This window comes from Grammomys surdaster, unplaced genomic scaffold, assembly GCF_004785775.1.
Source record: "Grammomys surdaster isolate TR1022 unplaced genomic scaffold, NIH_TR_1.0 343, whole genome shotgun sequence".
Lineage (NCBI taxonomy): Eukaryota > Metazoa > Chordata > Mammalia > Rodentia > Muridae > Grammomys > Grammomys surdaster.
This window is the reverse complement of record NW_021604762.1, coordinates 2,563,483-2,590,079: the sequence shown is the minus strand read 5'-3', so window position 1 is coordinate 2,590,079 and position 26,597 is coordinate 2,563,483. Positions and strand designations below refer to the sequence as shown.

At 38.9% G+C, this 26,597-nt stretch overlaps 1 protein-coding gene across 5 annotated transcripts in view; it reads right to left on the bottom strand.

The window, feature by feature from the left end:
• Positions 1-26,597, bottom strand: part of Lclat1 (lysocardiolipin acyltransferase 1) — a 146,907-nt gene that overhangs the window by 59,949 nt on the left and 60,361 nt on the right. For 4 of the 5 annotated variants that reach the window (XM_028779004.1, XM_028779003.1, XM_028779005.1 and 1 more), the window contains exon 2: positions 429-597. In XM_028779004.1, coding sequence (XP_028634837.1) covers positions 429-593 — 165 coding nt within the window. In that variant the 5' untranslated portion in view covers positions 594-597. The remainder of the gene's footprint in view (positions 1-428; positions 598-26,597) is intronic. The other variant, XM_028779009.1, reaches the window with a different exon arrangement.

Sequence of the window (26,597 nt, the reverse complement as noted above, 5' to 3'; positions counted from 1 at the left end):
TTATCACCTAAAATTTTGTTCATACAATCTGTTGATATTCTTTCCCTGACCCCATAGAATCTTAATAGGTATCACTGATTTGTAAAACACAAAATGGATATGCAGAATAAATTTTAATAATGTAAAAATTGTGCAATCTTTAAAATGTACATACTTTTAGATATAAATTATACCTTTCATTATATGAAATATAGAAGAAATTACATGAAGAACATAGAAAGAAGTTCTTATTTTCTGTAAGGGTTTGCTGCTTTAAGGATATGAGTATTCTATTTTCTATTTGACTTCTTTCTCACATCTGGCATGCTTACAACAGAACACAGAAGATTTCTGTTTCTCCTGAAACCCAGATCTCTGATGCTAACAAAGTTCAAGAGACAGGCCACCCCAGTGCAAGCAGACAGACCTCTCTCTGCTGGGTAACTTACCACAGGAAGCGTGAGCCACATAGCCACAAGACGGCTGCTAATCCAGCGATACCATGACAGGTTTATTAACATCAAAGGTAAAATGGGACCGAGCATAAAAATACTTCCAAAAAAGCTTCCTGCAAACAGGAAGACTATAAAGTAAATCCCCTTCCATGACACCATGATTCTGAAAAATAAAACAAAAATAAAGAATATATTTTATTACTATGCATTTGCAACTCCAATTTCATCACAATTATGTGTAAAATAATCTTTAAAGACAAGGTTACTGAATAACTGATGAAGGCCAGCAGATTCCCTGGCTATAAGCCTAACAAGTTGCCAGTACCCTAGAAATTGATACTCTTTAAAGAAATACCTAAACATCTATTCTCCAGAAAACTCTGGTATAAGAAGTTGGCATTAGCTGGGTGGTGGTGGCGCACACCTTTAATCCCAGCACGTGGGAGGCACAGGCAGGCGGATTTCTGAGTTCGAGGCCAGCCTGGTCTACAGAGTGAGTTCCAGGACAGCCAGAACTACACAGAGAAACCCTGTCTCGAAAAACCAAAAAAAAAAAAAAAAGAAAGAACGAAAAAAAGAAGTTGGCATTAAAGGGTTTTTCTTTTTTTCTTCCATGAGTTACTACTCCAGGCATTGTTTTCTATCTAAAAGCAGAAATAATGGTGAGACAAACTCTGCAGGACTGCTTTGTATGGGTGCGCACCACTAAAAGCAACAGTGGTTTCACAGAGGACAGTAAAATTCAAAGAATAGAATCTGGAAGTGTTTGTTTTTTACAACAGACCCTAAAATCACACTTCTGGGCACCTGGTCTTAGCCTAGCTCTTTATGAGCTAGAGTAAGTCAGCTGGCCCAGACACTTTAGGGGTACTTGAAGCCAAAATCGAGCATGGATATTTTGAAACAAATGCTTGGAAACACCGTTGAAAATGAAACTCTAATATCTGATTTTATAACCTAAATTGAAGTTTAAGTTAGCACCAGGTGTAGTTTTAAAATTTCTACCAATATCTGATGGTATATATACGAAGTCCTACAAAGTAGTAAAAGCAGGAATAAGGAGAGGGAATGGAGGAGTGAGCATGCCTGAAGCAGTGGCCACGCCCCAGATCACACTGGACAGAGCCCTGTGCTCCCACACACTCTCTGCTGCTTTCTGAGCTGCTCACCATTGACAATGTCAACAGCAGCTTCTCCCCAGTCTTCAACTTAAAGCTTCTCAACAGAAAGAAAAAAAAAAGGAACATAGGCTTTATATTCAGTATTTTAGACCTGCTTCTTATGCATACACAAACTATCACCACCACCTACACAATGCTTCATTTCTATTCTATCTAAAAACCCTCTATCTACCTTTTCCTAACTGTTTGCTTCAGGTCATCCACCAGCCAGCTCTGGTCACTTGTTCCTGATCTCCTTGGCAGAGCTACTCTTTACATTGTTTTCCACAAGAGGCAATAGCCTCATCTTTAAAAACTCCTGCATCCTTCTTCATACCAATGTCTGGTGTGGTGTGATTATAAGAAAAAATATTGTTGAATGGCCTAGCTACCATCAAATGTACAGAAATGAGTCTAAGCCCCATGGAGGCTAGAACCGCTTTCCTAATAAAACTCAAAGCATCCAGTCCTGCCTCGTGCACACTCCACTGCATAATCCACCTCCCTCTACTACACAGCTGAGAATCAGAGACCAATATGAACCATTAACCATGTATATAACAAAAGACAAACTTATATTAAAAGGGATCTATCACATGACTACAATGGAATTTTATAGATCAACCCTAATCTCAAGTTACTTCAACATTTATTCATCTTTATGAAACAATAAACAGTCATGGGCTAGTCAAAGGTCTCACAAATCTAGGCACGGAACGCAGGGCTTCATACTTGCAAAACACAAGTTCCACTCTCCTCTGTACTGATCCCTGGGTTCTTCCTTATTTGTGTTCTTCTCAGCCTGCATTTCATAGCCCTTTTCTGTATCTTCATTCAAGTCCTAAAATGGGGGTCAATTAAGTCAACAGCTACATTCTTATGTAGATTAGGCAAATATTGAAAAAAAAAAAGAATTTCAATGGCTGGCACAGATGTGCAGCAATCTGAACTAACATATACCTTGGGTGGAAACACAAAATTGTATAGAACTCTGAAAAACAGCTTGGCAGCTGTACAAAATCCTACACTGACACTCAGCATATATTCTAGAAAATCTACCAGTACAAACAAAGTACAAACAAAGTTACCTTTCCGCAAAAGTTCTACATAATTCTTTATAGCACCATTTCTTATACTTGCACAAAACTAGAACTAACCTGTCATAGTTAGGCGGGTGCATAGATTCTGAATGACTAATCAACAATGAAGACATATACCTAACACAGGCATCCTGACTTATTCTCAAATGCACTGTCCTGAATGAAAGATGCCAAGTTCAAAGGTCATTTCTCTTACGGAACATTCCTACTAGGCAAACCCATAGGAGCGGCTGGCCTGAGTACTAAATGACCACACCAGGCAGCCTGGCAGATGAGCAAACTGCAGTTTCTTGACTGCATGGTGCACACTGCTGGGAAAGTCCTATCTACCAGCTTCCTTCCTTTCCTTCTTAGAGCCTGGCACTGAACCCAGGCTCCATGCGCACCAAGTATATGCTCTATCGTTAAGCAACATGCCTAGCCCTGAACATTTTAAACTCTGATCCAGTCATAGTTGTACCTGTCGAAATCTAGCACTTAGGAGGCAAGAACCCTGACTTTAACACTAGAGGGTAAGTCTGTTGCCAGCTTAAGCTACATAGTGATACTCTTCTTTGCAAATAAAAAAATTTAAAATGACTAGCTGAAATAAAAGCTATGTTCTTAGGAAATTCTAGTCTTCAAATTATTCTAATAATCATAATCCAAAATATTTTTGTAAGCTTTTATAATATGCCAGATACAGTTTCATGTATTTTATTTGAATAGACTTTTAACAGTCACAACAATCTCATGGTGTGGGTATTTTTATTACCCCTATTTACACATCAAGATTCTGTGGCACAAAAATGTTAAATAAGTTGATGAAGGTTAAACAGCTAGTAAACAGCAGTACTGAGGACTGGCTCTGGGGATTTTGGTGTTGATGTTTATACTCAGTCAGCTACGTTATACATCTTTTTCAAGACTACATTACTTTTTTATTAGGCACACACTTTAAAAGAATTACACTATGAAATCATAATTATAAACCAAATTTTAAAAGTTTATTTTAAAAGTATTCTGAATTCTAGAAGTGTACAGGACCTTGATGAGGAAGGCTTGCTAATCATTCTTACGTACGTACCTAACACAGCGCACTAACACCTGGAAGGGGTGAGAGGAATGAGATTCTCAACTTGTACTACAACAGACTATGATAGCATGCCTACTACAAGTGAGCCAACATTTATTTTCCCATCCAACCATTTTCTCTTTGGAGAATTAATACAAACTTCATTTACCTAATGGTGCCCTACCTAATAACATGAGCCTGATTCTGATGCCAACCCATGGCAGTGATTGATATAAGGTATGGCTTGGTGTGACCGCTATGACAAACAAAGGACAAAACTGAATACATGAATGAAGACATGATCCACTTAGGCTTGTTGTATATATCATTCTTGGAGTATGCCAGTGTGAGCAGTCTGCTAAGGACCAGTGGAGTCCACTGAGGATGCCCTACATGTCCTTAGAAAGGAACCAACTACATTTCACTTCATAGATTTTCTTGTTTTATGTTGACAATATGCACTGTTCTCACAGTCTGCCTGGAAAGGTAAGTTCACAAGCCAATTCACTATAAATCAGGTTATAATAGTGATATATCATGAAACATCCAATCATTGGAGGCAGGGATAATTAAGGTATTCAAGAAGGCATTTTTCTGGATGAAGTGGTAGACAGGACAAAAAGAAAACTCAGGCAGAGAAACATACAGGTTTGTAGAAATTTAAAACACAAGCCACAGAGATTTAGAAATTACAGAAGTATAAAGGTACAAGGTGGAAAATGTAGGCATGCAAAAAAACCCACAGGAGCATAGGCTGTAGGGAGAAAGCTGTGTACAAGTCAGGATGGGGAAAACAGCACCTTCATCTTGGCACAAGGAGTGGCAATAACTAAGGCATATGACTCATATTGTAAAACAACAGTTAAAAAGTGACACAAACACGGACAATCTGCTTTGCAGATTGAACTCCTTTAAGAGAGAGAACTCCTAAGACTTAGTGGTAACAAAAACCAGGATTGAGAGATATCACTATCAAAGATGTCTTCAAGGCAGAACAGACACACAGCACACCATTTAGCAACCAAATGATCATGCCACAGTGCTTTACCTGGAAATTTCACCTGTAACGTAGAAGGCTGAGAGCACATCTACTCTTAAGTCCTAGATAAGTTTGAATAAGGTCATCTTTTTATTTGCCAGACACTTTATAGAGCACTCTTGATATTTACCTACTTAAGATCTGAAGATTTAGCCTTGCTTGCAAGTATAGATGTATAATCCCAGCTACTACTCACCAAATCAGATAAAATCCAAGTTCAAGGCCTACCTGGGCTCTGGTGAATGCACCACCACCTGAGTAACCCCAAAGGACACTGCTCAGTGGTAGAACACTTGCAGGCTACTAGGACTAGTCTCCAGCAATGCAAAAATAAAGCTCACCAACTTTACTTTTTATATACAACCCAAACATCCATCACATGGAAGAAATCTGTAATCTTGCTCTAACTCAAAGTTGAATTAAATACTACAAGGTTGTAAAAGCAAATCATGATATAAAACATCATAATGAAACCAATCATTCTGTGTACTAGCCTTTAGAAGTTAAAAATAAGTCATTTTAGTAACAGTGACTCCAGTCAACTGGCCAGTCTCCTCTCAAAGGACCTTTAATCTGGTCTACGTCACATCCTCTTCTCAGTGTGTACCATGCTATAGTGGATTCATAAATTTGAAGACTTAAAGAAAAAGACTTTGCTATATCTCTTGACAGTGCCATGAGTCCTAAAACAGACACTTTACATTTTCATCCAACCCAAACAAAAGCCTGTAATGTGCATGACTATCTGAGGACTATTTACAGGTGAAAGACTGAAGGAATGAATCCCTTCTCTACAGATTCCCACCATAACTCACAAGAAAGCAAGCCCAGTCTGGGAAATGCTAAGAAGTTCATAATCAGGAACAGTGAACAAATTCAAGGCCATACTAACAACACGCAAGTCTGTAATACATGGATAATGGTGCTTCAGTAATCGGAAACTCACTAGGATAAGTGGCCAATGAAGTACTACAAAACCAAACCTCTCCATTACAGGGAAGTTACACTTCTTCTTTTTTTTTGTTTTTTGTTTTTTTGTTTTTTTGAGACAGGGTTTCTCTGTGTAGTTCTGGCTGTCCTGGAACTCACTCTTTAGACCAGGCTGGCCTCAAACTCAGAAATCCGCCTGTCTCTGCCTCTCAAGTGCTGAGATTAAAGCCATGCACCACCCCTGCCCGGCTGAAGTTATGCACTTCTTATATTCCACCCTACTAATGAAGAAGGCTTGGAAACACCCATAAAGAATAGGAAAACAGCAAGCAACTTTGCGTGTGCATTCGTGTGCATAAGTATATGTGCATATGTATATTAGAGAGGATTATTAATATAAATCTAAACTGAGTTTAGATTTTGCAAAATTCCCAATGAAAAACCTTCTGAAAAAGTTGGTCACTAATGATCAGTGAAATTAAATGCGATTAATATTTTTTTATTTCATTAGAATAAAACTTTCAAAAAAGGCTCCTACCATAGAAATGTTTGTACATTCATGTTTATTGCTGTTCTATTTAAAATAGCAAGAAAATGGAAACAAGCTAAATGCCAACCAACCAATGACAGGGCAGTAAAAACTTAGCACACATACACAATGGAATATTATTTAGCTGTAAAGAAAAATGAAATCATGAAATTACAGGAAATGAACTTGGAATGCATAGAATTTAGAGAGGTGACCAAACTCAGAAAGAAAAAAGTACATGCTCTTCCTCTTATGCAGATAACGCTCAGAATGAATTCACACAATCTAATGCAAGGGTTTAAGTGCGGCACATTTAGACAGCAGACCATGACGGGGCAATACTAGGTGATAAGGATGGAATGCAGGCAAAATGATGAGTCATAAAAGATAACAAAATTAATTTTCCTAGTTTCAATGTTGTCATTTGTTTTTCTTTTTTGTGGTAGATACATGTGAAAAAATTAATTGTTAGTGAAGGTATAAAACCTAGATGAAGGTCCATAGCTTCAGAACAGCCATTCTAACTATACAGATGTTCACTCAGATGGATAGAGTTGGAGACTGGGCAAGTATTTGCTGGAGTGGCTACCTTAATGTGGCTGTGTGGTGTTTATATCTGTAAGTTCCCATTGGACAGTCAACACTTAGGAGTCTCTGACTGACAAGTCTCTTTATCAAAACTCATTCATGTATCAACACTTGCCCAGTACCTTCCCAAAGGAGGATCTGGCCAACACTCTAGAAACTGAAGCTTTATGATGACCCCCAACTGCCATGGCACCTTTGAGAGTCTAAGAGTCTTCAGCTAATGATGGCAGTAGCAGAGTATGCTTACTTCTCAATTAAAACAAATCAACAACAAACACCTACATAGATACGTAAGTAGACAGACAGATGTGTATGTAGGTAGGCAGTGATTTTTAAAGAAAAATAAAAATGACCCACATAGCCAGGCGGTAGTGGCGCACGCCTGTAATCCCAGCACTTGGGAGGCACAGGCAGGCGGATTTCTGAGTTCGAGGCCAGCCTGGTCTACTGAGTGAGTTCCAGGACAGCCAGGGCTACAAAGAAACCCTGTCTCGAAAAAACCAGAAAAAAAAAAAATGACCCACATAAATGGATTATAGTCATGGTGGTGCACACAAGAGGCTACTAAAGTACCGGTAATGTTCTATTTCTTAAGGATTATGATTACATGTATGCCCACCAAGAGTTTTTGGACTATCAATATCCATTCTTCACATGTTACATTAGCAATAACATGAATACTTTATAGGTCTACCCCACTCTTAAATGAAATACAGAAAAGAGCTTTCACTCCTTAATTCATTTACTATTTGTATGCATTTCACAACCTAAAAGTATTTTAATTATAATAATTTCAAGAACATGCTAATTAATCCATGGTTAGGAATATGTTACAATCCCTAATTAATTTGTAGAAAATTTAATCCTTACAAGTTAGCTGAGACAAAAGTTTATAATTTTTAAGCAAAACTATGAAAAAACATGTACATCTTGACTCACATAATAAAATCAATTATATAAGAGGAATGTGGGCACAGGTATCAATGGTTACATATGCATGCATATCGAAGTCTTTATTGGGAAAATAAAAAGTCAACAATTCATATCCTGCTTCCTGAGATTACCAACATGTCCTGTTTAAACTTGTGAAGATCCACCGTCTGAGCATTACTAAGTCACTGTTTTCTAACACAGTGAAATACTTCGAGCTGACTACTTTTCTCTTAAATCCACGGTGCACACTAATTTGCACAGCCCCATTCTCATGGACACATCTACATTTGCCTTGTAACTGATGCTGAAGAGTTTACACATAAGCTTCTCTGTGAACAAAACAAGTACTCATCTCAATTTTTTTTTCAGAACCTAGTAACATAAATCCATCTGTCTTACCCAATAAAACAGAATGTATCTTTATGCCAAGGAGGGCTATATTTATTTTCCAGTGTCAAAGAACAGAAAGATCGGAGCTAAATGGCACAATCCTTTCCAGAAACGAAGAGCAGTCATTACCTCTCTCTTCTCTGACATCTTTTATTTTTATTCTCAATGGCATTGTCACACATGTCTTTTATTATAACTAACTTTAAATTATTTCAGGACATAGACTACTAATATAAAATAAACTACAATCTAATGTCACCATTAGCGATGTTATTCATCTTTACTTCCTAGTCATACAAATGGGTCTTTATTAAAGCATGGTTATCAGGAAACTATTTAAAAATTCCATTCAAACTATTCTTAAGATAAAAATATACTCTTTTAATAAGCAAATCATCAGGACAAAGGCTTCTTTTAACAAAAATAAATAAGAAACGTAAAATTTTTCTGTATCAATTGAGCATTCACGCTGAAAAGACAACACAGAATTTTCTCTAGATCCTTTATTTGTTCGGGAAAAAAAAGACAGAGACACTGTAACAGGGAACAAACAACCATGTTGCTTCTTTCTTCCTAAAGCAGCATGAGAAAATACAATTTTCTCAGGTACAAAAAAATACGGATAAACAGGCATAGTAGTTAGAAAGGTCTTACAAGAAACCAAATCACATTTACCAATTCTGGTAACATGCAACAGCAGGACTATGAAGGAGCAGAACGGGCCAAGCTTAGGGTGCATCTACTCGAACAAAGCAAGAACTTGCAATACCCAACAGACCCAGTTCTTAGAAGAGGGCAGCGAGGGGACGTCAAAATGAGTGCTTAACTCATTATCTACCCTTGGGCATCCGGACAGAGGAGAAATTGTGTCTACATGAGACTTACCTACAAAAATATTACATGCAAATGTTTGATATGTATAAATATTCAGTTCTTAAATCCTGATGCAATCTATTACTTAAAATGTATTCACAAATCAATATGCAAAGAGAATGAAGTATATGTCCTATTAAGATCTTTTCTACTTGAAATTTCAAAATAGATAAGCAGTCCTGGAGAGAGCACCAGAAATGCTATCTCTTGATTTGGTGCTGGCTCCGTTTTCAAATCGAGTAAGTAACTTCATGAAGTTCCACAGAACTGCACCCTTGTGATACATGTGCTTTTATCTGTGTGTCTGTGCAATATTTATAAAAACTGTACATGTAATAATTTAAGTTAGATACTTTATGACAGCCCAATCAGAAACGTGGTGTTCTTGAGAAGAAAATACAAATGGTCAGTGTCTGCTTTGCCTATTATATCTGAAATTGCCAGTGCCCTTCCCTTCACAGCTGAAGGGGAATAACGTAGAACAAGCCCTTCAGGGATGCAGTTATGATGCCCATTTTGTTTTTCCTCACATTTTAAAACATCTGTTTGCTGCTAGAACTCACCTGTAGTTCTTCTTTTCCCAACACTCCCTCTCTGCTTCCATAATCCTCCATCCCTACTTCTTTTTTTTTTTTTGAAGCTTGGGGACAATCTTATTAAAATTTAAAAGAAAAACTTCCAGGGCAGGCAAGCTGTAAATCATGGCAACTGCCTAGAGGAGGAGGACAGAAGAGAACAGGGTGGGGGAAGCCATGCTGTTTGAGCTCGTGTGGGGATCAGACACACATGACAGGAGGGATTAAAAAAAGGAAGCCCAAAGCATCAGAAAAGAGTGGGGGTGGGGGGAGAAAGGAAGAGAGAGGGAGAGGGAGAGAGAAACAAAAGAAGAAGAAAAAAATTGTGCCTAATTTAAACTGAGAAAGGTGGGCAGACTCAGCCATATCTCATGACTGCCCACAGACCCTGCACCAAAAGGGAAGGAGTTCTGGGAAGAAAAATAAAGGAGCTCAATAATGAAGATACTATTCCACCCGTCTCTTTAGCATGGTTTAAGGTAAGCCCACCTTCCAGGAGTGGTTCCTTGGCCAGGTGATTGACCCAACCCAACTAGACTGTTAGGTTTCCACTTATGACAGAGATGGTCCTCTTAGTCAAAGGAATGTTTGATTTGGTTTGGTTTTTTCCTTAATGGTCCTTTATTGGTACTCTAACACAAATCCACATAAAGATTACTTTTTTTTTTCCTAAAGTTCTATACATTCCGATTACATTGAGGAGAAAATTCTGTTTCTTTCTATATTGTCCTAATGGATGTCTGCATGCCTCCTCACTTCAGTGAGGGGTGTCACCTAAGCTGTGCTTACACAGTGTTTACTAATGTTTACTTTCGTCATTATTTTGTGACAGATTAAATTATGTGAATTTATGTTTACAGTTTTTATGTGACATTTCACCTTTTTAAAGTCTTTTTAGTGATTTATTTGCTTTTATTTCATGTGCATCGATGTTTTGTCTGTATGTATGTTTGTGTGAGGATGTGGAATGCCCAGGAACTGACATTACAGACAGTTGTGAGCTGCCACATGGGTGCTAAGACCTGCACCCAGCTCCTCTACAAGAGCAGCCAGTGTTCTTAACAACCTTTTTTTTTTTTTTGGATGTTTTATTTATATTTCATATGTTATCCCCTTACCCCATCCCCCTCCCCGAACTCCCTATCCCCTCACCCCTCCTCCTGCTTCTCTGCGGATGTACCCCTACCTACCCCCCCACTCCCACCTCCCCACCCTCAAATTCCCACCCCCTGGGGCGTCCAGTCTCCATAAGACCAAGGATCTCTTCTCCCACCTATACCCAGCAGGGCCCTCCACCCTTACATATACAGCTGAAGCCATGGATCCCTCCCTAAGTGCTCCCAGGCTGGTGGTTTAGATTCTGGGAGATCTGGTTAGTTGGTATTGTTGCTCTCCTCATGGGGCCCGCAAACCCTTTTAGCTCCAACAGTCTTCATTCTAACTCCTCTGTTGGGAACCCCATGATCAGTTCAAAGGCTAGCTGTGAGCATCTGCCTCTGAACATGTCAAGACTCTTGCAGACCTCTAAGGAGCCATCTATATCAGGCCTACTTCTTTCTCTTATCTCAGTCTGTCTTTTTTCATGACCTCATATTTTGTAAGTATGATTTTACTAGATCCCATGCATGTTTTAACAGTCACTGATGCTTCTGTCTGTCACCCAGTAGCTTGAAGTTTGGCTCCTTCTGCCTCTTCTCTGAAGTATGTGAATACTGGCAAGCACCACTATCCCTTGTCTATGTGGGGGATGTTGGAGTGGAGTCCTGGCTATATGTTGGCAGTGCTCTCTGTAACTGAGTTACATCCCTAGCCCTTCTTTGTACATCTTGACTAGCTAACTCTGTTTCTCATGAAGGGAGAAACTGAGCATGGGTTTAAACATCAAGTCAATGGGGGTATAGTCACAGTTAGACCACAACAAAGACAGGCGAAGCAGGTGAGATGCTGCTGCTGTCCTTTATGGTCCACACCACCCTGGGTTATTCCTGGGTCCCAAAGAAGCTTTGCTGAATTCTTGGATTTCTGTTGGATTCTGTTGCTTCCAAATTATTTCAAATATGAATTATTAACATCAAGATTTTTAAGGAGGCCGGGCAGTGGTGGCGCATGCCTTTAATCCCAGCACTTGGGAGGCAGAGGCAGGTGGATTTCTGAGTTTGAGGCCAGCCTGGTCTACAGAGTGAGTTCCAGGACAGCCCGGGCTATAAGAGAAACCCTGTCTCGAAAAAAGATTTTTAACGAAATGTCACCAATATTTTTCTGTGTAAATGGTTTAAAAATTATATTTCAACAATTTCCTGTTATTACAGAAAGATCTCTCTAAGATCTAAAAGTTAAAACCACATACACCCACACTGAGTGGAACATGACCAACATGAAACCATCTCAGAAAGGATGATTAGGGTAGCCACGATGCCTCCTAGCTGGTATTTTCCAGTTACTTATTACAGCCCTCAAAATGTTAAGCATAGAGTTGCAGTATGTCTCAGGAACTCTACTCCTCAGTGTATACCAAGTGAAATGAAAGCATACAATCTGACAAAATCAATTGCTAATGCCTAGGCAGTGTTAAGAACAGTCAGAAAGTGAAAATGACACGAAAGTTCATCACTTACTTAATTGGTAAACAATACATCACATCTCTCAGTGATGTAGAGAGCTACAAAAGGAATAAAGAATGGCTACATGCCACTGTGCAGACTGCCTTAGAAAACATCACGCTAAAGCAAAAGCTGTCAGTCAAGACTCATAGGTACTAAAGTTTTGTTTTCATGAGATGTCCAGAATAGACGGAGCTTTAGTGACCATGAATCAGTCAGAGATCTCCTCCTGAGGCAGGGGTTTCAGAAAACAAAAAGTAACTGTGAGTTCAAAGCTTATTTAGGGAACTTAAAGAAAGAGTCTGCATTTAAACAGTGGTGCTGACTGTTCAATTCCAGTCTATAAGCCAGTGACCTGTAAACCTTACAAAACTCTGTTGAAACTGTGTGGTAAATAATTACATCTGAAAACAAGTCAAATGATGGATTACCAACACAGGGAAAATTCTAATAATCAGTTCTACTGTAAAGATCTCCACTCCTGACGGAACAGAAATCTTGAGACATAATAAAGAACTTTCACCTTGGAAACTAAGAATAAAGATATTTGTAAGTATGTATCAACGAGGACTGAGGGGAACAAAAGCAGGAGACTACCAGGGAAGACAAGAAGCCTCAGGAAAAGGGACAGTAAGAGCAGAATGGGATGGATATTGTCATATGCACAGGCAAAAACACTTGATCACTTTGTAGACTTAGTATTCAGTAACCAAAAAGTTATATAATATGCAAAATAAAGCCAGAGACCAAAAGGAGACCAAAAAGTAGATAATGTAACATCACTGACAGAAAAGATCAGTCACTCAAACGCTACTATAATAGTTGTCTCTGTGTAGTGACAATGATTGCTTATTTTCTAAATGGTGCAAAGAGCATGATTTTTACGTAACAAATCGGAATTCAGTATTTCTTGTATTCTTTTATCTGACTAGAGCCTATCACTGGTACACATCTTTAAGGGTAATATTAATCACTAATGGGAAGTCTGAAGTTTGGTACTAGAAAACATTGGTCCTATGTTTTAGATGCAAGAGCTGACATTAAGGCTTCAGTTTCTTTTTCTTTTTTCCAAACACAGAATTACTGATTTTAGTGGGTCAGCAGGATGCCTAACAGCTCATATCTTTGCCAGATAAAAAATAAGATAGTTCCCTCATGAAAGTACACTTCTTCAAACAAGCTGACCATATTGTTTGTACAGTCCATAGTCATAGCACTATCCTTAATGAAAGATTTTTTTAAGTTACAGGTTACTATAATTAAATAAACTTAATTTCATGTAAGACAAAGAAAGCATCACTCATTTTAATAGACACAAGCAAAAAGAAAATAGTCAAAACAGTGCCTTTCTTACAATCTAGTCTCAGGCAGAATAACATCTCTGGCTAGAGTCCAGGATTTGACACCAAGAGTTGTATGCTGAGCCATGTAGAGTATTCTTTCTTCAAGAGGAAACCCCTAACTTTTATCAGGTAGGGACTTTGTAACTTAGAAAGACACAAAGAACTACCCCTTAGAAAAACATTCACCAGCAGCCTCAATGGCCTGGTGCTAAAAGCAAAGAGACTGCCTTTAAGACCTGAGGAGCCCTGCTCTGTAGAAGCTATGCCACGTAACTTTCATCAATGGAACAAATTTTCCAGGTGCTGGAGCAACGAGTGAAACCAAATGTGTATCACAGGCATTTTCTTTTCTAGAAAACAATTCTAAATTGGGAAATTTAAAAAACCTGACCTAGTAAAGGTAGAAATACAAGATCCACTCCTCACATATCGATCAGGTCATGGTATTGTTAGCATACTTGTATTAGGCTTTGTTTCAAAGCCATAATTACTATATAGTACCTTGTAATATAGAATTATACCATTTTTATCCAAAGCATATCATATTGAATTTTATCAACCACAAAATTCTTTGCAACTGTTATCAAACACTTTTTTATAACTTATTCTGAAAACACAATGGCTAGATTTTGGTTCATGTACAAACTATATTTTGTGCAAATAATAACAGGGTTAATAGCTGGAACATCTGCTTTGCTATTAAAATATTACCTTACACTAGCAAAAATGAAAATAAGGAGCAGATGCAGAATGATCCGGGAACTCTGTCCATGTACTTTCAAGTGTTTCATGAAGCTCGCTCCTATCATTAGCAAACAGAAACATAAATGAAGAAATTAATGTGAAGACCTGTAAAAATAGTCATTTGGTAACAAAAATTCTGAGGTCTGCAGAAAAGGAACTAATAGTGATAGCACCTTTAAAAGTATTTGTCATAAGCATAACATTGCTACTTGGTGGGGAAAGGCAGTAGTTTTCAGAGCACTTCAGTACAATCAATAAGGTATTATAGGCACATGGAAACTATCTGTCCAAAGGGGCATTAGACTGCTTTGTCTAAACAGCCCATGAAACCCATGTGTGAATGAACAGAGCAGCTCTAGCTCAGAGGTGTCCTTCCCTATAGCCAACTCATCTATGCCTGGGCTTCTCCTCTCCAGGGAGTTAGGGAGTATCACCTGAAAAGTAGGCCAGGCTCTTATGCTTCAGACATCAGCAGTCCAGACTCATGAAGCTATGAGAACTCCTTACTTAGACTGCCTGGCAATCTGTTGTTCAATTATCACTTAAAGTTACCAACACAAAATTTTGGCGATAGAAAAATACCTTAGAATGGGGCAAGCCCCCCTCCTCAATCTGATTTCTCAACTACTTGGTTCTATTTAAATCAAGTGCTTTAAAAATGAGTCTTTTAGGAAATCATTAGAACTCAAAACAAAGCTATCATAAAGACTATTTTATATTTTGCTTCACAATTCTCACAGCACTAGAAGATGAATAAAGCACTCCCTTTTGTAGCTGAACATGACCTCAAAAAAACACATGCCTAGACAGCATAGCCTGAAGAAAGCAGTCAAAATCTAAATCCACAGGCATTTAACTCAAAAGCTTGTGTCCTTTCCAACACAGAAATTCATGTTTGTGTAACAAGAATTCCAGATTATAAAATGAGGAATCCATAGTACAGACAAAAAAAAAAAAAAAAAAAAACAGGCACTCTTTATCTCATCAGTTATAAAGGGAACCAGGGAGAGGGCAGGGGCGGAAAGGCAGCTCAGTGATTAAGTGTATAATTACTCTTACAGAAGAGTGGCTCTTACAGCAGCCATGTGGAACATTACTTCTAACTCCATCTGAAACCAGAGTTTTCTCTATCTGGTCTCCAAAGGTATTGCACTTACGTGTGCTTAACACACACACACACACACACACACACACACACACACACCACACACGGACGGAAAATTAAAAACATTTCTTAAAATTAAAAGAAATGGGCCTGTAAAGATGATGTTGACAATGAAACAAACCAGAAAATCTGTAAGAGCAGTAAAGCAAAGCCTGGTTTAAATGAAGGTTTAACAGATGAATTGAGTATTGTGTAATAAAGACACAGCCAAGGACAGATGTGGGGCAACACCTGTAATCCCGGCAGTTAGGAGACAGAGGCAAGAGAAATTGATATATAGTGCAGGATTAGCCTTGGCTATGAAGAGAGAGTCTGTATCAAACAAAACTCAAAACATAATTCACACTCTAAAATCAACAAAAACAAATGAAACCAATGCACTTAAGTTGAAACTATTAAATTTTTAAAAAGTTACTAAGTCTGAAACTTTCACAAATATATGCATTATACAAAAAGTATTGGCAAAAAAATAAAATGTCCTTCAGATATTTAACAGAAATGACTAATGCAAAGTCTAGCATCTAAATAACATCTAAGTTTTTACTTTATCCTTAATTACCTGGGATCCTAACAAAAGCAGAATTCAACATATATTCTACTATAAGGCTAAACTACTGTAAAACCCCACAACACCAACAAGCAACAATCTAGAAACTATTTTTAAAAAACCCCTCACCGACGTGCCTACAGGCTAAACCAATCCAGAGAGTCCCTCACTGAGACTCTCTTTGAGGGTGGTCCTATATGGTGTCAAGTTGACAATTACAACTATCCAGTCTGATATACGTACAACAGTTACAGGAGCGAGGACTCAGGTGGGTGGACAACCTTCTCTCCCCACAGAGCCACACAGGGCTCTGGCTCCGAGCACTGGGGCTCTGCATGTCCTAGTTCATGTGCATCCTGCACAAAGCTTAAGGATGTGAAGAAACAGGGCCTATCATTTCTAATCATATCCCACCGTCCAGAAATCAGTCGCAAGGGAAACAAGCTCCATTCTCAGAAAGAGGGAAAGAACAATCTCTAGTGGACAGCTGGTAGCATCTTTACAAAGAGAAATGAAACAAAAATGAACTATAAAGGAGAGTCAAAAGGTGCAGAGAAGGGAGCCTCAGATAGACACAAGGCACTGAAGCAACAGTATTCTACAAGAACAAGGGCAAGTCTGGACACAGTCTCCCAAACAGTGAGAATGAGACTGCTTAGGTGTATGCTTTTCCAAAGTGTGCCAAGTTCTACCTGTCTACAGCAAAGTGAAAAAAAAATGCAAGTTCATAACTCAGTAAAAAAATAAAATTTGTATGTCTTTTTTTTTTTTTTGGTTTTTCGAGACAGGGTTTCTCTGTGTAGTCCGGGCTGTCCTGGAACTCACTCTGTAGACCAGGCTGGCCTCGAACTCAGAAATCCGCCTGCCTCTGCCTCCCAAGTGCTGGGATTAAAGGTGTGCGCCACCACCGCCCGGCTAGCAATAAATTTGTATGTCACCCGGCAAAATTTGTATGTCTTAATTTCATACCAAAAATACATTTAAATATGTCTAAGACTATGACTAAAGTAACGCCACCCTTTACTGACTACAGAACAACTCAGTCTTTATCCCCTAAGCAGAGGGACTTAACTTTATCTTCAGTCTATCTACACATCAGTGTACCAGTGGATGCTATCACACTATTGCTACACAGTCAGAGAGGAAACACAAGCATGAGTTCCCTAAGGTGGGCTGAACACCTTACCAGCCAGTAAAAACTACCTATACTCAAAATCTAAGTCCACAAGATGTCAGTCAGACCGTCTGGCTTCTGGGTAACAATGTTTATGCCTACAGTGATGCAGTCAGCTGTAGTCTAGAGTCTTCTTTTGTGTGATGGCCAGTAATGTTAAAGACTCATAGCCAGTCTAAGTACAAAGACAGAAACACCCATATACATGGGATATCTGTAATGCCCTTTTCAAGGCTCAGGAAAAACTGTCAAAGAAGAAGAAGGACACATTCAAGAGCCAAGAAAAGGAGAAATTGGTCTAGAACACTGACCTCTGGGCATGGCGAGGCTTTTGTACTCAAAACCTCTCAGTGCCAATGGTTCCCTGTATAACATCTGCTCAAGATTGGTCCTGGCAACACCCTCTGGTAAAATGGGGGAGGGGGGTGACTCTATGCCCCCACAAGACTTAGGCAGGTGATATGGAAGGAAGAGACTTTTTCTTCACTGGGTTAGCCACTGGTAAGGTGCCCACATTCCTATAAACAAATCCCCCCCCACAATCCTCTAAGCTCCCACAATGAGACCCGCTGAGTCACATGCATTCTTAAGCTAGGACAGAGAGGAAAAAGGGGATTGATGGGGAGGGGGGACAAGAAAGAGGGAAGGAGGTAAACATTATATAAACACATTACACATGTACATAAACTACCATAATTAAACCTATTATCATGAGCAATTAATATGTTAATAAAACATTAAGATAAAAATTAGAAAACATATGCTCAAGGACTGAAACATTTTTGATTGTATAACCATATAATGTGCAAGAAAAAATACATTAAAGCCCCAAAAGGAGTTGAAGAACAGAGTAAATTAAACTGTGAAGGTTCATAACTGAAATCTCAACACTGGAGAGGCTCAGACAGAAGAATGGTATGAGTTCAAGCCAACCTGAGCTACAACAAGACGAATGCCTGTCTTAAAAGACAAACAAAAGGAAAGAACAGATTAAACCAAGGGAAAAAGAGTTAACTAGCAAGCTAAAATATACTCTGTTAGCATGAACATAAAACTCCTTTTTAGTAAAAATACTAAGCTAAAAAGGTGGCATAAAATACATTCTGCGTTTCTAATTATCCACTGTAGGTTAGAAGGTGCTATTTAGTTACCATTACAAACAGCAATAAAAATGAAGAATGTTGGTTCTCAGAATTTGGGAAGCTAGGACAAGAAGACTGCCTCAAGTCTGAAGCCAGCCTTGACTACAGTAATGAGACTACCAGAGTGGGAAGAAAGAAGGGGGGAAGTCAGTAATGAAGTGAAATGATCTTTTTGCTAAGAAAAGTCAAGCATCATTCAACAATAAATAAAAGAAATCTAAGAGTATTCACTGAACACTAAAGAATATGAACATTTATAAGTATTAACAACTAATGGAACTATGAGCTGATTAAAAATAAAAGGCTAGTTTGTACCCTCTAATAAAAGTCATGGCTCTTTAAAAAGTCAGTTCTTCCATCTTTCCCTCACATACTACTTATGTAGAGTTCTGGGAACCAATGCACTGCACACCTTCAAAGAACAACAACAACAAAAACCCACAGCCTGGAAACTAACAGTACTAATTCCACTTACTGCAAACTTAGTGAATGGCTTCAACAAGCTGCTGATGTTCCTGTAAATGTTAGTCATGCATCTCTCCAGCCAGTTTAAAATCAGTAGGCTATGGAAGGACCAAAGCAAATGAAGCCAGCTGTGCATGGAAAACATCTGCTGGTGATTTCTAAGGTTAGTAGCTTCCAACCATAGTGCATATCTCTTATCATATCTTATCTTGCCATGCAAACAGTTCAAGTACTTGCTGGTGAAAGATCAGAGTATGCTGAATGGAATGACTATCTAAATCCATCATGCTATCAGTCTGTTGAGATAATTAGTCAGGTTCTGAAAAGACTTTGCTTAAGTCAGAGTTGGTTTTTTTTTAAAACTTAAATACATATGTCATTGCTTTAGTAAAATATCTAAAAAGATACTTTCACAAACAGAATTTCAGATCACTTAAACTTAGTTTACCCTGCACATTTGGGAAATTCAAGTTATGTTTGATAAATACTTCAAGTTTTAAAGTGAAGTTACTTTTTAAAATGTCTGGCAAATAAATGACTGTTCTATTCTCACAAGTGTGCATAGCCAAAGTGTACATGCTGACGACAGGTTCCTGTTATGCTCTCACACATAAGTGCATGGGATATACTCTGATCATACCAATTTTCAACATATTAAAATTTTGCAGCTTAGATTTACAGGATACATGGCCAAACTTTAGTTCTAGACAAGGAACTAGACCTGCCTTAGAGATTTTATTATGAAAAACGCATTTCTCAACAATAGCCATTATCTGTAGCAGACAGACGTGAGCCTCACCTCCAGACTGTACAAACTCGAACTCTTTCTAAATGAGCCATGTGCCCTCACATGAGCAATGCTGTCCATACTTAGAATATTTTTAAAACCTCTCTATGGGAAATCTTTAGCTCTGTTGTCAGGGACAATTTGGACTCATGGTTAGAAGTCACATATTTTAGAATCATATGGTCTAATACACCACTGCCGCTCATTTACATACAGAAATACTGCAGAGTGAGACCGGCTCCTTGTTCTGACTGTGGACACAAAGAAACTGCTCCAAGCTCCTGCTGCCTTGACTTCTCTACCATGGTAGACTGTATGTACGTATTCTGGAACTGTGAGCCAAAATAAATCCTTCCTTAAGTTGCTTCTGTTATGATATTTTGCCACAGCACATGAAAAGTTAGACATGTTTCCTTACCTCATTTATTCCTCTCAACAACCCAGTAGGACAGACATATGACATCATTTTTAAAATAAAGAAAAAGGGGTTCAGTCAGTTCCTATAACTTAATGTCACAATGTGAGAGGTTGTATTTCCCAAAGATAGCTATAAAACATCCCCTGTGTTTTTTCTTAACAAATGTTTTACTCATAGTTAAGACTGCTAGAAAAACTGCAATGCTCAAAACAGAATCCTCATATACCACGTACCCACATTCCCCTAAAATAGCATCTTAACATTAGACTCATACGTGATGACTATTATTATGAACCAATATTAATACATCTGTATTAACTAGAATGCACACATTGGCCATAGTTTTTATCCAATATTGTACTTCTGTGCCAGGAACCATCAGGACACCAGAGTTCATCTCCTAGGTTGGCTGTTTTTGGCCATGGCAAGTTCTCAAACCACTCTTGTTGCTAATGACTTGCAAAGCCAAAGTGCTGAGATTTTAACCTAGATAGGGTATATTTTAGCCACTGTCCTAAATTTCTTTTTTTAGGTTTTGTCGAGACAGGGCTTCTCTATGTATCCCGGGCTGTCCTGGAACTCACTCTGTAGACCAGGCTGGCCTTGAACTCAGAAATCCGCCTGCCTCTGCCTCTGCCTCTGCCTCTCAAGTGCTGGGATTAAAAGCGTGCGCCACCACCGCCCGGCACCACAGTCCTAAATTAATAGCTGTTTTTATACTGTTAAAAAAAAAAAGCCTCCATGTTGGTTACTGCAGTGAGCCTGACATGGCAGACATACCTCATGGCAGGGTGTTGACCCTAAGACAATACTTTCTTCCAGTGCCGGTCTCACTCTGCAGTATTTCTGTATGTAAATGAGCGGCAGTAGTGTATTAGACCATATGATTCTAAAATATGTGACTTCTAACCATGAGTCCAAATTGTCCCTGACTACTGGGCTAAGCAAACTATGTTAACTTATCTTTAAATTGCTATATGCCCTTCCTGAAATGTTATGGAGTACATTTTTTTTTTTTTGATTCAAATCCTACTTGCAATCACTGAATGGTAGGAGAGCTTGTTAAGTGTTAATAGATTCATTACACACATTATTTAGGGTTAACTTGCGGCCATTGCTAATTATAACAGGCTTGAGGAAAAATCTAACCTACACCGATTAAAATTCTATTTATAAAGGAAAAATCAAAACCACAGAAATAGTGCTGAGTTTAGTAACTGCCAAACACAATCCCTATTTAGATGCTGGTCTTACTGCAACACTGTAATTACCAAAAAGAAAAAAAAGTGAATTTCTAAGTGCTTCAAGATGAAATGGTCTTTGAAGAATTTTTAAGGCTTGTAATTATTTTCCTATAAAGGTAAATCACCCTTTAATTTATTAATACTAATTCCAGAAGTTAACACAGATTGAATACTCAATTTTATTCTTAAATAGAAGATCCCTCTAAAATTCAGAATCTCAACTACTAACCTCCCAGGGTTAGCCAATGCTAACTTCCTCCAGCCCTATATGGATAATGCAAACCCTACAGAATGCAATGCTAAGATTCTTCATGTAAGTCAGGGTATCAAGGTATCCACCCAAACTGACTGTCCAGAGAAAGGCTATGGGGACCACACAGCCTCTGCTTCCTTACTCCCACTTCCTCTCCAGTCAGCCACAATCAGCCATCACATCAAATCTACCTTGACATCACCATGGCACTTCAAGATGCTACCTGCATTCAATAGGCACTTCTATCTCATTTTAATCCACCTCTGAGGGTCATTCTATACACACCTATTCCCTCAAGATGCTAGCCTCGCTCAGCTTTTGTGATACCACTACCTCAGTGATTCTACAAGCTAGGGAGGCTCTTCCTCTACCATAAGGCCTCCAAATTCTGAAGTATTCTTCTATTCCTGAGACACTGGCTGTTTTTTCTCTACCTCATTCTGTTCTTCCTCCATGGTAACTTCATGGTGATCTTTCCCTACAGATACCCAATGTAGTCCTCTCGTCTGAGTGCCACACTTGCTTACTGGACACTCGGACAGTAGGCAGTGAGTGTCTAATAGTTCTGTGCTGCCCACCATATCTAAAATAAATGCCCTATCACCCTTCTCTTACATGTTCCACTGTTCACAATCTTTCTCCATCTCAATAAACATCATAGCAGCTACCCAGATGCTCACAAGTCACGTTTATTCTTACCTTCCCCTTCTTCTCTAAATTCACTCAAGTCAGCATGGGCCTGGTAGCTTTATCTCTACTCCAGTCCATCATCTCTTCATTGCCGTCACATTGCCGACAAAACACTTCTCTCTGGCTCAAACCCCTGCTGACATCCCTTCTTTCATTCTTGGACAAATGGCCAACATGTCCAGTCCTTTCATCATCCTATAGACAACTGCAAATCTGACGGCAACATTTACCAGCTCTAGGGGTTTCATTGGCTTTCCCTTTAGTTCTTATGGTTGTGAGGGTGTCAATCAATTTAAATGCAGAGTGTACTTTATGCAGTCTTGGAAATTACAATCCAGTAGACTCAGACTCAGAAAGCTCCAAATAGGCTAAACAAGGGCGGAAAGAAAGTAAAAGCTTTTGTATAGGATTAAGAAGGCAGAGGGGCTACATTGCCAGCAGAGGATAAAGACTGGGAAGTGTTCACAAAACAGTAATCATTTATCATCATTTGTATGCCTGTGTTCAAGTACCTCTTTGGTTAGTCCCATGTTCAGAAACTTGCAGTCAAAGAATCAAAATGAACAGAGTTCCCAGTTTAGGCACCAGCTGCAGACCTGCATTGGCCCTACTTCCCAATGGCCTCTGACCTCTATATTGAGAAGATTCAATGTTGTTTTCATGGTGATTTTCCTTTTATTTTATAGGGGCTGTCAACACTGTTCACTGTTCATTATGTCTCTAGCACTGTACTCAGCACACATGGAAAGCTTACTTTCTACTTGCTGAAAGGCTTAGTTTTAAAGGGAGGGTAGGGGGAGGCAGTCACATAAGTTGCTACAGTCATTTTGGGGAAAGATTCAAAAAAATGTGGTTCAGTGATCAAAATATCATTCAACTAGTGGTTCCTTTAATACTTCTGGATTTATATCTTTTCTAGGCAAAAGCAGCATTACAACAACTACAAAAGTACAACAGAAAAGTGATGTCACTTTCCATCCAGAGTACTTTCTCTAGCTGCCAATGTGCCTTCATGGCTTGCCTCAAACTGATATTGATGCAGAAAGCAAGTACAGATATGGCCACTATAGCTCAAAGAGGAAAATTACCTCACAGATTTTTAGTGGGGTAATTGAGATTAGAACCTAACTCGAGACTTCCCTGGTCAGCCCTTTCTTACCTCTCCCTCCCCTTCTCTCCTTCCCACTATGTGTGTGTGTGTGGGGGGGGGGGTGTCTTTGAACAACCAAGAGAACCCGCAGACATAACCTGTAGTCACTTAGTGCAGGCTGTCAGCCTTGGTCAGAAGTTTCTTTCTGTGGTTAGCAACAGTAACTACAGAGATGCAAAAGTGGTCCAAGTCCCTGGAATAAGTGACAGTCAGACTATGGAGTGCTCAGCCATAAATAGGAGATCAACTCTATCCAATACTCAGAGATTATCATGGGAAAGACAAAGAATCTAAGGGCTAGAGGGTGGGTAGAGTGCTGTGCACTGCTGTCTTTCACACACGACACAGCCATGGAGGTCATTCAAGGTCACAGTGGCCATGATTAACTGCACAAGGTTTGTACAAGACTGAGCTTGTCTACATCCTGTCATGGAGCATGGTTCATAAGGGCCCACAACCCTCTGGGGATTTCTAGGTAGTTAAGGGCTGCTGGGAGAAGGAAAAATTTTCATCTATGCTCTCCTATAAATATTCTCTCACACATAATCCTGTAAATACTCTAATGAACGCCTGTGGGCAGAAAAGATGTGGAAGTAGAAGACGACTAGTTAGGAAGAGAAGGGGAATCAGCAGAGTGGGCAGGGACAAGAGGAGTAATGGGGATGAATATGATCAAAATATAACAGACATGAAAATGTTGTAATGAAATCATTTTGTATAATTAATACATGCTGATAAATACTAAAGGCTAAACCATCTGCTGAAATCTATAAGCCATACATATCCCATCTGATAAGATTTTATGAGGTAAATACAACCAGATAAGACTGAGCACTGCCTGCAACCCTGGAGCCTCCCTCAGCACTTCCCTCCCAATGATTAATCTCCCTAAACGGCAGGCATGATTCTAACTTCTATGACCGTAATTAGTCTTAACTATCTTTCATCTTTATTTAGACAATATTAGAAAGTGCATGTTCTTCTGTAGTTGGCTTCTTTTACTCCTCACACCTACACGACTCATCCATGTAAGAAAACAGAGGGGGAGTACCGCCTTCTGTACTCGTATACAGGGGAAGTACCGCCTTCTGTACCCGTATACAGAATTCCACAGGACAAACAAAGCAAAGTGGATTTCTAGTCCCTGTGCTTTTCTGGATTTAATTATATTAATGGTGTCATTATGAACATTCTTGCTTCCTTTTCTCTTTTCTTTTTTTTTTATAGGAAGAAACTCAAAATCCAGACATGGAACAAGGACTTTGAAGAAGCAGATGAATGGGGCTACCTAACTAGATCCCACAAGCATGTGCCCTCTAGGCACTCAAGTCAGAAAAATCTATCTGAATCTTAACATAAAATTTTTAATTCTTATGTGATACAAAACAAAATCTTAGGTACAAATACTATGCAAAATAAGATTATAGTTTATAGCTACTAAAATTACTTAATAAAAAGCTTTTCAAATAAAATTCAATCTTATCTAACTTGCAGAAGCCAGTAAGACTAATGATAATATTCAGAGTGGGAATATTTTCATGTTAGGTCTACTTTACAGATACTTGCCTACTTTACTTTCAAATAAAAATTTGACTCACAAATGAAAAACTAAATGTGGAAAAACAAGTCTTGCTCATGAGCAAACATATTTCAAAGCATCCCAATTCTGAGTCAGCACTTTCCCACTGCAACTGTAAGGCATGCTAGTGAAGAAGGTTTCCAATCAACCCACAAGTCAATCATCGCAAACATCCCTGAGAATAACACTAGCAACAGTCTTCAACCACCATGGACAAAGCCTAGTGTGGAACCACAGTCTATAACCTGTCTCCTACCACCCCGACCTGTGTGGTAACTCTCCCAAACTGAGAGATACCTCCTATCCCTGTCTTTTCTGTCAATCACTTCTGTGACTGGCTTATGCCTATTTTTTATGTCATCAATTTTGTTCACTTTATTCCCAGGTCATAGGCCACAGAATTCAGACCACAATTTATTTCTTAATTCATATACTTAAGTTCCTTTTTGACATTTTCACAGCTAGAAAAACCTTTAGGGGAGAAGAATTGAACTAGAAAAATAAATCTTTAAAAGAAATTGCTCTGATTTCACCAAAAGGCCAATGGACTCAGGGACTTTTCTCAGCAACTCCTTTGGAGTTCTCTATAACCCTCCCAGCCCTTCCCGACTCTGAACACTACACTGGGCACCTCTGGGCTGCTGTCCTACTAGGAAAGCTTCCAGTTTCCCTCCTGACCTTCATGCCCCTCATTTCTCATTGACTCATCGACTCTAAGTAGATGGTGGGAAGACACGCTGATAACTAGTCTGTGGGTACACAGATTGTGGAAGAGAATAAAGAGGCTAAGGGCCAGTCATCATCAATCTGTAACCTAATCAGATGCACATTAGGGACCACATGAATGCACTGAAGCAAACAAGTTTCATTAGAAACACTAACAAAAGCCGGGCGGTGGTGGCACACACCTTTAATCCCAGCACTTGAGAGGCAGAGACAGGCGGATTTCTGAGTTCGAGGCCAGCCTGGTCTACAGAGTGAGTTCCAGGACAGCCAGAACTACACAGAGAAACCCTGTCTCGAAAAAAAAACAAAACAAAAAACAAAAACAAAAAAAAACAAAGAACAAACAAAAAACACACACAACTTTCCAGAAATGAGAAACATCTCCCTTACACATAATATAACATTTGATTTTCTGGAGGTTCACATTATTCTAGACACTAGAAATATCCTAAATTGTGTCCATATAAAACAGTCTGACCTACAATCTAGAATAAACAGCTAGTCCTAATTTGAGATTAATTTATCAACAGATGGAGAAATCAATTTCTATTTAGTCAGTGACTAAAACTAAAAAGGCATGGTCCAGAGGGTCTCCAGATCTCAAAGGTTTTAAAGAATGTTAATGTAAAGACAGTGCCAGTCCGGCAGAGACATCTTTATAAAGAGCCTTACAGGAAGAAAACTAAAACTAAGTCTAATATTTAGTCAGTTTATGAATCTGCCACTTCTATTTATTTATCTGGGACAGGGTCTCATCTTGTAGCTCAGGCTAGCTTTGAACTGGCTGGCAGTCCTACTATCTCAAGCTCCCGAAAGTGATAATTGTGTCCAACTTAAGTCATCACTTCTGCAATTAAAACATACAAGAAAGCACACAATTAAGCCAACAATGTAAAGAAAGACCAATGAGTGGAAAGGCAACTGAAAGCCAAGTGTGATGGCAGCAGCCTGTCCTTTTACTGGAG